We start from the raw sequence: 9,678 nt of genomic DNA, 5'->3' as shown, positions 1-9,678 counted from the left end.
GTGTGACTCGTTGTCGCCACCCACCGCCTGAAAATGGCGCATTACTAGTTACGAACAATGGCCACTAGGCTAGACTCTTCTATTAATACATCCATGGCTAGACTACAATATGACTCGCTACGGCCTTTGAACTAATATTACGTTTGAAACACCAGCAATTTCAAGGAACGTTAATCCAGATTTGAGCCTTGGGTAGGTTCTGGTTCTTTGCCCAGGCAAATGAGTGCTGTAAATAGACACGCAAACATGTCCATATTGTACTAGATGTACACCATATTTACTATATGTACCATCTAACATTAGCCGGTACATGTTGATCACAGGGACTTTCTCCATTTACGGGATTAGACAAATCCTACTCGATCATTTACATCCCCATGTGCAACATGGTTCATTGTCTGCAGCGTTTTAGCAAATTGACATCTCACAACTTCCTATATTCAGAAAACACCCCAGTAGTGCATGAAAATTCTACAACGCAGGATTTTAAGACCACTGGAAAAAGTCTTAATGGCTCACCATTTGGCTCCAATACAGCCATTTTGAATATCAAGGTGGGAGTGGTTCAGTATTGCGCACATGCCAAGTCAGTTAGAATCACTGGTCTGATTGGCATGTCCTATGGCATACACACTGCCCTGTACATTAATAAATGCAAGTTAACCTAACAGAATTACAAGTTATTGCTCATTAAACCCTTGGAATAGATACATGATCAATAGTTCAGTATGCAGCAAGACTAATATATTACAATGTAAAAGTCAATATGAAAAACGGGCATCACACCAGTATCTTATTTAGTTAGTAAAGCAACGTTTTAATTGTGGTCTTTACAACAGGCAACTGTGCTGTGCAGATGGTCAAGTCCAGATTTGAGGAGTAGAACCAAGTCCTCTTGCCATCCGTCAGCAGTCAACAGCCAGCCTCCACGGTAACAGGTGGGGTAACCAGGGTTAGGGTCTTCACGACAAGGGCGGCTTCAGACAACCATGCTTCTGCTCTTGGCACATGGACACCAGGGAGGGCATGGAGGGCTCACAGCTGCAGGGGGGAGGGGGGCTGGTCTACTTGGACCTCTGCCTCATCTTTCTCCTTTTACGCTTCAGCCTAGTTGCGAAAAGGATCACCAAGTCAGTCATGTTTACTCTATGGGAAGAACCAAAATCTTTTTATCACCACAGAAAAGTTGATGCATTCAATAATGTTACAAGAAATGATTACCTGCGCATACGCTTCTTCCTCCACTGTAAAATAAAGCAAACGTTAGCATCAAGGTCTCAGATTGAGATCTATCACATCAAAACGTAAAGTACAATCAGTGAAATGTTATTGCTGGTGTGCTCACAACGTTACAGGTAATTTTACAAAACAATTACAGAAAATACAATCTCCCCTGCCTACTGTCCTCAAGATCCCATTTGCCATCAGTAATGCACGCCATGCAATTTTCGGGGCGAGACGACCTACACACCCCAATTCTGGCATTTGATATTGACTCAATCATGCCAGCGGAAAACTGGGCCTGTGCCTCCGCCTGTCGCAGTATCCCATGCGTCAAATTACTGGGACAACCACGCGCGGGAAGCATGGTAGCATTACAAACACGTCTGCCAATGTTTGACAAAAACCTTTCAAGTAACGTTGATGCGCCGAAACCGCACACCGGTATCATGAATTACTAATGCAATTGACCAGCTAATACAGCCAAGCCATGTACAAACCGAAGGTATGTATACTACTAGAACTGCGCCAGCCGAGGCCCTGGATCTTATTTCCAAAACATTAGCTAGCGACAAAGCGAACACTGCTTGCAGCCAAATCTACTTGTAAAAAATGTTAACCAAGTGGATAAGAAATATAAAAGGATGCAAGATCATTCAATTTGAGTAAGCATTTTGAAAACCAGCTCACAAATCAGCTAGCTACACTGAAGGGAGCACAGAGCGAACGAGGATGTTAGCAATTATATTTCAACTACTTGTCCACTCACCTTGGCTCTCATCTTGTGAAGATGTGTCTGTAAAGGAGAATGAAACAAAGTTAATACCTATAACAGATGGCTTCAAATTACATCGGATAGAGTTGGATTCCGATGGTGTAAATTTATCAGCACTCTTACCTCGAGAGCGAGTAGACCAACTGAAAGAGGATGTGACGACGAAAATAGGAGCCTTTTATACCTAAGTTGACGTCATATTCTAGCGCCCTTAGCTAAGCAAAATTTACTTTGGTAAATTAGTTCGCGATATAAATCCATGTATGTTTTAGAAAACAAATATCTACACGATACCAGTTCGACTTGTTTGTTTTCCTCATATACATCATTGCAAACAATGTAGGCCTACATGCTTTGTCACAAACAAAATAGGCACTTGCATATACAGTATTTCATTTGTCTTCGCAAATGGAAAGAAACACCAGAACAGATGAAACCAAGACAAACAAGAGTGTAGCCTACGTGTGCTGGGGTCTTTCTTATGTGAACTCATCTGATGCACCTGCACTTTATGTAAATAGGGCTGTAATCTGGGAAGTTTGATCACTTATGAACGAGCTGTAGGCCCACATACATGTATGAAATCTGGGCAAAGGTGGTCAGAGGCTATCCCAGTAGACGTATAGTTACTCAACTGACAGTAAAATATTACTGAAAACCACTATTTATTTGCACTATAGACCATTAGTGATAAATTACACTCATGCGAAATTTGACTATAATAAAGTCGACTTCTGCTGTTGAACTAGCTGTAGTCCTACATTCTACTAAGCTACTGCCAAACATCCAGCTTTGTCTTAATACTGTCGGAGGACATGAGACATGTGTTTGTCGCTGTATGCTCAACAGAAAATCTAGATAACATATTCCAAAAGTATTTTATTTCATTACACGGTACAAACTTGTCCTGCATACTGTTTATGCTATAAAGATCAGTCCTACGATACAGTATTGTTGATGTTTCCTTCTGCAACATTCTTGATGACACCATTGTATAGCTTCTCCGAAGAACTGGGAGTGATGAGTATCGTACCACAACCCTCCCTTACCAAACTGTCAAGTTGGAAGATTATCTCTCTAAATGCTTTGAGAAACAGATTTGTTTACCTTATGAAAGACCAAACTTGAACAACACTCACAATACCAAATGTCCCTAAAATGACTTTCCCAGAAAAGAATGTGACGACAGTCAGACCTGGGTAAAAATAAAAGTATTGGAAATCCTTTCAAAATCAGCAGTCATTTGCTGGAGCTTCCTTGGAGTTCAAGGAGTTCATGTATGGGCTTTCGCACTTTACAACTATTAAATTACTTCAATAGCATTAAGCAAGCCCAAATACAGCTTCAGTATTTTGAATGGTTTCCAAATACCATTTGGCTCAGGTCTGATGGCAGTAGTTGTAGCAGAATGTTCCCAAAAGTGGAGCTGTGTTGGTGCTGGAATTCTGTATTCTGAATCAATGTTCTAAAACGCTCTAGAATCCATGATTTGAATTCTATTGGACTGTATGTGATCATCCAAAACAAAAGGGTTAACCAAGTCCCTTCTCAGAATAACAGATATAAAGTCTGTGTGGAAGAAATTAACAGAAAAATACAATTATTGACCATCCGTTTGAACAATTTACATTTTCTTCCATTTGTTTCTACAACTTTAATTTAGAAAGTTCATAACACAACCTATAGGTTAGTTCATAGCCCTTAACCTATAGGTTGCAACATTTTCATAAGTCAGGTACATTACCTAACAATGTGTCAAAACAGTTCTACAAAAAGGGTGCTTCCCCAGTTTTCATTCCAGTTACAGTATCAATGGCCAGACCCATGTCGTTCACTTAGGCATGAAGCCTCACACTTGCTTGGATCTTCAACAGAATGGTATACAAGTGTGTATTTAAGAAATTTAGTGCACTCTAATAAGATCACCATCATCAAATTCATCCGATTTATTTTGGGGCCTCAATGCTAGAAAAGAGTGAGGGTCAAAAAGAGGCTGACAGTAAATTTCACTTTCTATCTTGCTGTTCTTTGGGGTGTTTGTGTGTGTGACAGTGAGAGAGAGAGAGTTTGTTTTTTTGTTTTTTTTGGACCAGTAGTGTCTACTCTGCTGCCTCGGTCTCCTCAGTCGGCTGCCCAGTAGCGCTCTCTGCAGTCTTGGAAGCCTGCAGATGACACAGGTCAACAGGTTGAGAAGAAAATCCAGCAAAACTCAGCTTCATAATCATTACTGAAATCATGACACAACTGAGGAAAAACATACCTTCTGTTTCTTCTTCTTCTGTTTTTTACGGCTTGCTGAGGTCTGTAGAAGGGTCTGTGGAGGAGGGAGATCATTTGCCATGTCTTATTTGTCATGCAGCTCAATCCTTTCACATAAATGTATCCTAAGCCAGTTTCTTGAGTGTTCATCCCCTGTGCATGACTATGCATGTTAAGTGTGAGCGGGAGCCCTGGAGTTTAAATGAGTGTAGGCTGGGAGTCTCACCCTGAGCTCAGCATCCTGCACCTCGTGCTCCGACTTGTAGAGATCAGGCTCAAAGGGTCCATCAGTGATTCTAAGTGGGCCGTTGGCCATCAGCAGCACTGTGAACTTAAACTGGGCCACAAACTCCCCTGAGAGAGAGAGAGAGAGAGACAGCGTGAGGAGGGCTGTCACAAAGGGAAGCGAGACAGAAGGAGAGAGACAGAGACTCACCCTCCTTCTCATTGAGAACGCTGAAGGGCTGTAGCAGCTCATGCTTGGCACACTCCACTACCCCCAGACGGGCCTTGGCTTCGTCCTCAAACGCCCTGAGGTCAGGAGAGGGAGGGAAAAGAGGAGTTAAGTTCTCAAAGTCCTCCAAACACACAAATTGAAAAAAGTGCTTGAACTGAGACGCGAGAAACATCGGCACGGTGGAGGACACAGTATGATCTTACCGCACCTCAGGGTGAAGGGCATGGCGTCGAAGCGGCGCTCCACTTCGCTGAAGAACATGCGGGAGGTCTTCATCTTCAGCCCGTACTGTTTGCTGGGGTCCCTCTTATATATGGTGGTCCTCTGGCCTCCGTCCCTGGCCTGGGCAGAGGACAGGGAGTAGAAAGGTGCAGATCCGTCAGTTCAGGTTCTTTGGCAGAAACATCACCACTGCACAGCCGGGGACGGGAAGGACACAAGGTGAAGTGTACTGATCTGAAGACTCACCTTTCCTTCCCCAGTGCTGATGAGCACGTCCACAGCATAGACCTCGTGAACCTCAAACTCCGCCTTCTCATGGTCCTTCCTGTCAAAAGGCATCCTATTAGTATCCTCTTTGCCACTGAAATGCCTTTGGTGAGGCACTATAGTGATAACTTTGCATTATGTTCTACAAACAGGAGAAATGCCAGAGGTGCATGATCTAGGTAAACAGTGAATGGTGTACCTTTGCTGGTCTGTGGGGTTCTGAATGATGGTCTTGTCTCCGTCGATCACATGCTGCTTCAGCTGATGAGATAGCATACCTTCAAAGGAAATTAAAAGGGAAACAATAACGTTAAGCATATACTTATGTCTCCAATCATGCTGGAGGGTTGAATGACTGTTCCCTTTAACTGGCTTTTATACCTCATTCAATGAAGGCACTCACCCTCAATAGCTGTGCATTTGAATGACTGGGCAATCTTGTTCCAAGCCTCTGTCACCTGAGAGTTCTAAGGGAGGAAGAGGCAAAGATGATGACCTGACTAATTAGTGTAAAAAGAGCCACACTACAGCAAGAAAAGTGTTTGTTGTGCTTTAGGGTCTTGGTGGACAATCTGCCGTGAAGGGGGATATTATTACCTGGTTGCCAGGTTTGACAAGGCGCAGAGCAGCCTCTGCACACAAGTGAGCTGCTTTGATCACATCGGCTTTGCGTCCGGTGACTGGAGCCTCCTTATGGGGAGAGAACAGGGAAGACAGGGGATCATAAAATATAAAAGGTTGAAGGGGACTGTTACATTGAGGGGCGTGATGACCAGTTCTGGAGACACAATTTTAAATCACAAGAGGACATACCTTAGTGGCTCCAACAACCAAGCTATGGGCAACATTAGCAATGAAGCCATCAACATGGACTCCAAGGTCACTGTGGAAACAAGGCGAAAGGATTGGGGGGAAAAAACATTGAAACACAATGATCAATCAGATTGAAGTGCATCACTCTTTCAGATATGCATCCCAGTTGTTGGGAAAGAACATGGATGATTAAACCAGTCACGCTGTGCATACAAACATCATAGACAGATCAAGGTCAGACGAAGGCAAAACAATTTATTTTGTATGATTAAATTACGGTGGGGACATGCACCAAGGGTACAATTTGTTAGTGGTTCATGATAACCTAGAAGAATACTGCAGGATGCTTATATCTTCTAAAGCCAGCGCCACTGGTAATTTCATTACTGAAAGGTGCTGTATTAAATTAGGTTCCTTCTGAACAAACTCTGGGAATTACACAAGCATGTATGCACAAGTAGTTGGTAGTTCACCTACAAGTTGTCTCTCTATCAGAACACTTGAATTTTCTTGATTCAACAAACAACGACAATCCTTCAATAAAGACAAGACATAAAACAAAACTGGGATGTTCAACAGAGACAAAGACACAGTGGCAATCCAACAACCAAGATGAAGAAGCTAGTGCAAACCAAGATGAAGCTAGTGCAAACCATGTGCATTTTGCCAATTGGCAACAGTGATACCACTAACTGATCAGACAGGTAGAATAGGCTGCAACAGCTTACATGTCAAACCTTACTTGCTGTTTGCCACCTGATAGACAGGGAAATGAGAGCTGACCAACATAGAGGAAGAACCCCTTCAGACCCATGATGACACGAGAGAGACAGACACGGGAGATATAACAACTTGGGGAGACTGGAGACACACAGGACATAGGGGATAGTTACTGTAGATGGAAGTGCCTACATTTTGACCAGATCTCCATCTTTTAGTGTGTAGTCAGGGTCACTCTTCAGGGGAGAGAAGTGGCAAACACAGTTATTGACTGAGACGCTGGTGGGGAAGGCAATGCCTGGAGGAGGGAAGAGAGAACCACCAAACCTTCATTTGGATATCATCTGCATTGTTTGTTTGAGTGTGTGTGTTTCAGAGACCTACTAGTGCTTTAAAGGAGAATGCTCTTTTTCGACAACCTGGACCTTATTTATGGCATATTATAAGACGTTTGACTCACCGAGATCACTTTGGTGTAATTCGGAGGGCTGTAGAAGAAATTTAAGATCCGGCGCGAGTCAAGTATATCTACATATATATGTAATGGCGGCGGACGAGGCACAGAGAATGCAGCTTCTAAAAAACGTATTTTCTGCCGCGAAAATTTTTCTGTTTTCATCAATCTATTTTTATGAATCGCTAGTTGTGCTTCCATAGAGCGAGGGCTTGTTGTGGTTTTCACATGCCTCTGTAATATGATCTTTAGAAACAAAATAAAGCTTCCCCACTTGCTCCAGCACGCATGCGCAGAGCGCGCAGACTGGCTATTCTCCATCTGTAGGCTACACTCGCGGCTCACATTCTCTACGCTACAATCGGCTTGTTGGTGCCTGGAATATTGTGTGCAATATGGTTGAATATTTATCAGATTTTGAGGATATAGAAGATGACTTAGAATATGATGGAAGCCAATTGTAGCATAGAGAATGTGAGCCGCAAGTGTAGCCTACAGACGGAGAATAGCCAGTCTGCGCGCTGTGCGCATGCGTGCTGGAGCAAGTGGGGAAGCTTATTTCGTTTCTAAAGATCATATTACAGAGCCATGTGAAAACCACAACAGGCCCTAGCTCTATGGAAGCACAACTAGCGATTCATAAAAATAGATTGATGAAAACAACCGTTTCGCGGCAGAAAATAATTTTTTTAGAAGCTGCATTCTCGGTTCACCGTCCGCCGCCATTACATGGAAATACTTGGCTCGCGCTGGATTTTAATTTTTTTCTACAGGCTTCCGAATTACACCAAAGTTCTCTCAGTGAGTCAAACGTCTTATGATATTCCGTAAATAAGGTCCAGGTTGTCGAAAAAGAGCATTCTCTTTTCTAAGTCTTATCTAATTTCAGACACCCACCCCAAGGTTCAGGCCCATTCTAAATGTGTGACATGCCCACATGCAGACTACAAAAACTGAACCCCATCATGAGTCCATGAAACCATGGTTCGCAACCACTTTCTTGTCTGAATAAACATCAACAGGAGACAAACAGCCTTATCTCTCTCTCATCATGGCATAGCCCCATATTCTTCTCCCACTTCTTCCTGGACCTCCCCAAGGCCCCTCACCTTTCTTCAGCTCTTTCTCCTTCCTGAAGACCTTCCCAGTCTCTGCCATAATGTGGGCATCACCCTTCTCACACAGGCTGAGCACCGACACCCCAGGCTGGGCTGCCTCCACCACCACACGCAGTGCCTCTGGGCGACAGACGGGAGAGAAAAGAAAGAGGGAGCAGGTGAACAGGTATTAGACAAATGAGATGGGGAGATGTAAAAGTGTAGTGAGACGGGACCAGACTATCCACAACATCAAAGGCTATGTCCGAAACTATGAATTGGAAACATATGCCCCCATTGTCAGACCCCAGAGGTTGGTTGGGGTTTTATGTTGCTGGAAAAGGTTTGGGGTGCCGAAAATACAATGGTTGGCTGGCTGGGTATAGTGACATAGATTAGTTCACGAGGTCAAGCCAAAAAGCAAAATCAGCATTTGAGTTACCGACTAGATCTAGGCCTGTGAAAGTCTTTGAGAGTAACAATGAACTGCAAGGCTATGATAATAATCTGGATAATTAAGTCAATTGACCATTTAAGTGTTTTGGTCTTTTTAACGTTAGCCTAAATGTAATTGTCAGGATAAAGTAACAGTATTCCAGCAAGCTAACAAAACGACTCACTGGTTGTAGAAATAAGGTGGCAAAGCTCTTTCACATACTCTGCAAACTTTCTCGCACTAACCTAACAATAGTTTGAATGAACACACATTAACATTACATCAACGTGATGTGACAACCCAGCTGCCTTCGCTCCATGGATGTATTAAGAGGAGTAGCTAGCTACTAATGCCAATGTACTAAAGGCATCAATGTTAGCTAGCAGGCTAGCTAGCAGCAGTGACAGTTCTAAGCCCCTACGAAATGTGTTCGCTAGCTAGCATAGCCGCATAGCTAGGTAGCTAACGTAAACTAGCTATCGATGCGTTGGCTAGCTAGTACCAGGGTCATATAACGTTAGTTAGCCAGCTAGCCAGCTTTTATAGTTCGTTAGCTAATTTAATCTATCTATTACAACATGGTTAAGTGACCTGGGCTTGCACTCTTGCAAGCAAGGCCAATTTTTGTCGTACACTGCCTTTTGAGACTCGCATGTCAAAGCACATGGCTGCTGGTGAACAACCACGACAGGCCGACAGCAGGTCACCTCATTCCTGCCACCCACACATATTGCTAAAAGAACTTACGTTTGGCGATGTCACCTGCCATTTTATATTTGGTGACAACCATATCCTCGGCAATGGTCTGTTCTTGTTCGTCGTCAGACATCTTGACAGCGGGTTTCTTTACAACACTCCACCGATATGTCAAACAAGTAAACCTGAGCACACAGCTCCACAGTCCCCTAATCCCTCCTCGCCTCCAATCCTTCCCACCTCACGCCTACGAAGGCATTT

The 9,678-nt window shown here is 43.4% G+C and overlaps 1 protein-coding gene and 1 long non-coding RNA gene across 2 annotated transcripts; both read right to left on the bottom strand.

Moving 5' to 3' along the window:
* Window positions 1-791: 791 nt before the first annotated feature.
* LOC311315235 lies at window positions 792-2,151 on the bottom strand. The gene is made up of 4 exons (XR_014630667.1): window positions 2,120-2,151; window positions 1,991-2,017; window positions 1,222-1,244; window positions 792-1,107 (listed from the first exon to the last, which is right to left on the bottom strand). It is a non-coding gene; the product is annotated as an uncharacterized lncRNA (long non-coding RNA).
* A 746-nt stretch (window positions 2,152-2,897) lies between these two features.
* Window positions 2,898-9,642, bottom strand: pa2g4a (proliferation-associated 2G4, a). The gene is made up of 13 exons (XM_084445404.1): window positions 9,469-9,642; window positions 8,298-8,426; window positions 6,927-7,032; window positions 6,015-6,084; window positions 5,799-5,891; window positions 5,605-5,668; window positions 5,401-5,479; window positions 5,181-5,259; window positions 4,921-5,054; window positions 4,692-4,786; window positions 4,482-4,609; window positions 4,257-4,310; window positions 2,898-4,158 (listed from the first exon to the last, which is right to left on the bottom strand). The coding sequence occupies exons 1-13, from the start codon at window positions 9,548-9,550 to the stop codon at window positions 4,096-4,098; spliced, it is 1,176 nt and encodes a 391-aa protein (XP_084301530.1). The 5' UTR covers window positions 9,551-9,642; the 3' UTR covers window positions 2,898-4,095.
* Window positions 9,643-9,678: the final 36 nt, after the last annotated feature.

The sequence above is a fragment of the Borostomias antarcticus genome (genome assembly GCF_949987555.1).
Source record: "Borostomias antarcticus genome assembly, chromosome: 11".
In the NCBI taxonomy this organism is placed as follows: Eukaryota; Metazoa; Chordata; class Actinopteri; order Stomiiformes; family Stomiidae; genus Borostomias; species Borostomias antarcticus.
Note: the sequence above shows the minus strand (reverse complement) of the source record. Positions and strands in the feature narration are given on the sequence as shown.

Bases quoted from the DNA above. Each gene is read 5' to 3' on its own strand.
- pa2g4a (XM_084445404.1), bottom strand. From the start codon at position 9,550: ATGTCTGACGACGAACAAGAACAGACCATTGCCGAGGATATGGTTGTC. The intron at 7,033-8,297 runs GTGAGGGGCCTT...TCCCTCCTCCAG, and splicing joins GGAGAAAGAGCTGAAGAAAG to GCATTGCCTTCCCCACCAGC. The intron at 5,055-5,180 runs GTGAGTCTTCAG...TCCTCTGCCCAG, and splicing joins TCAGCACTGGGGAAGGAAAG to GCCAGGGACGGAGGCCAGAG.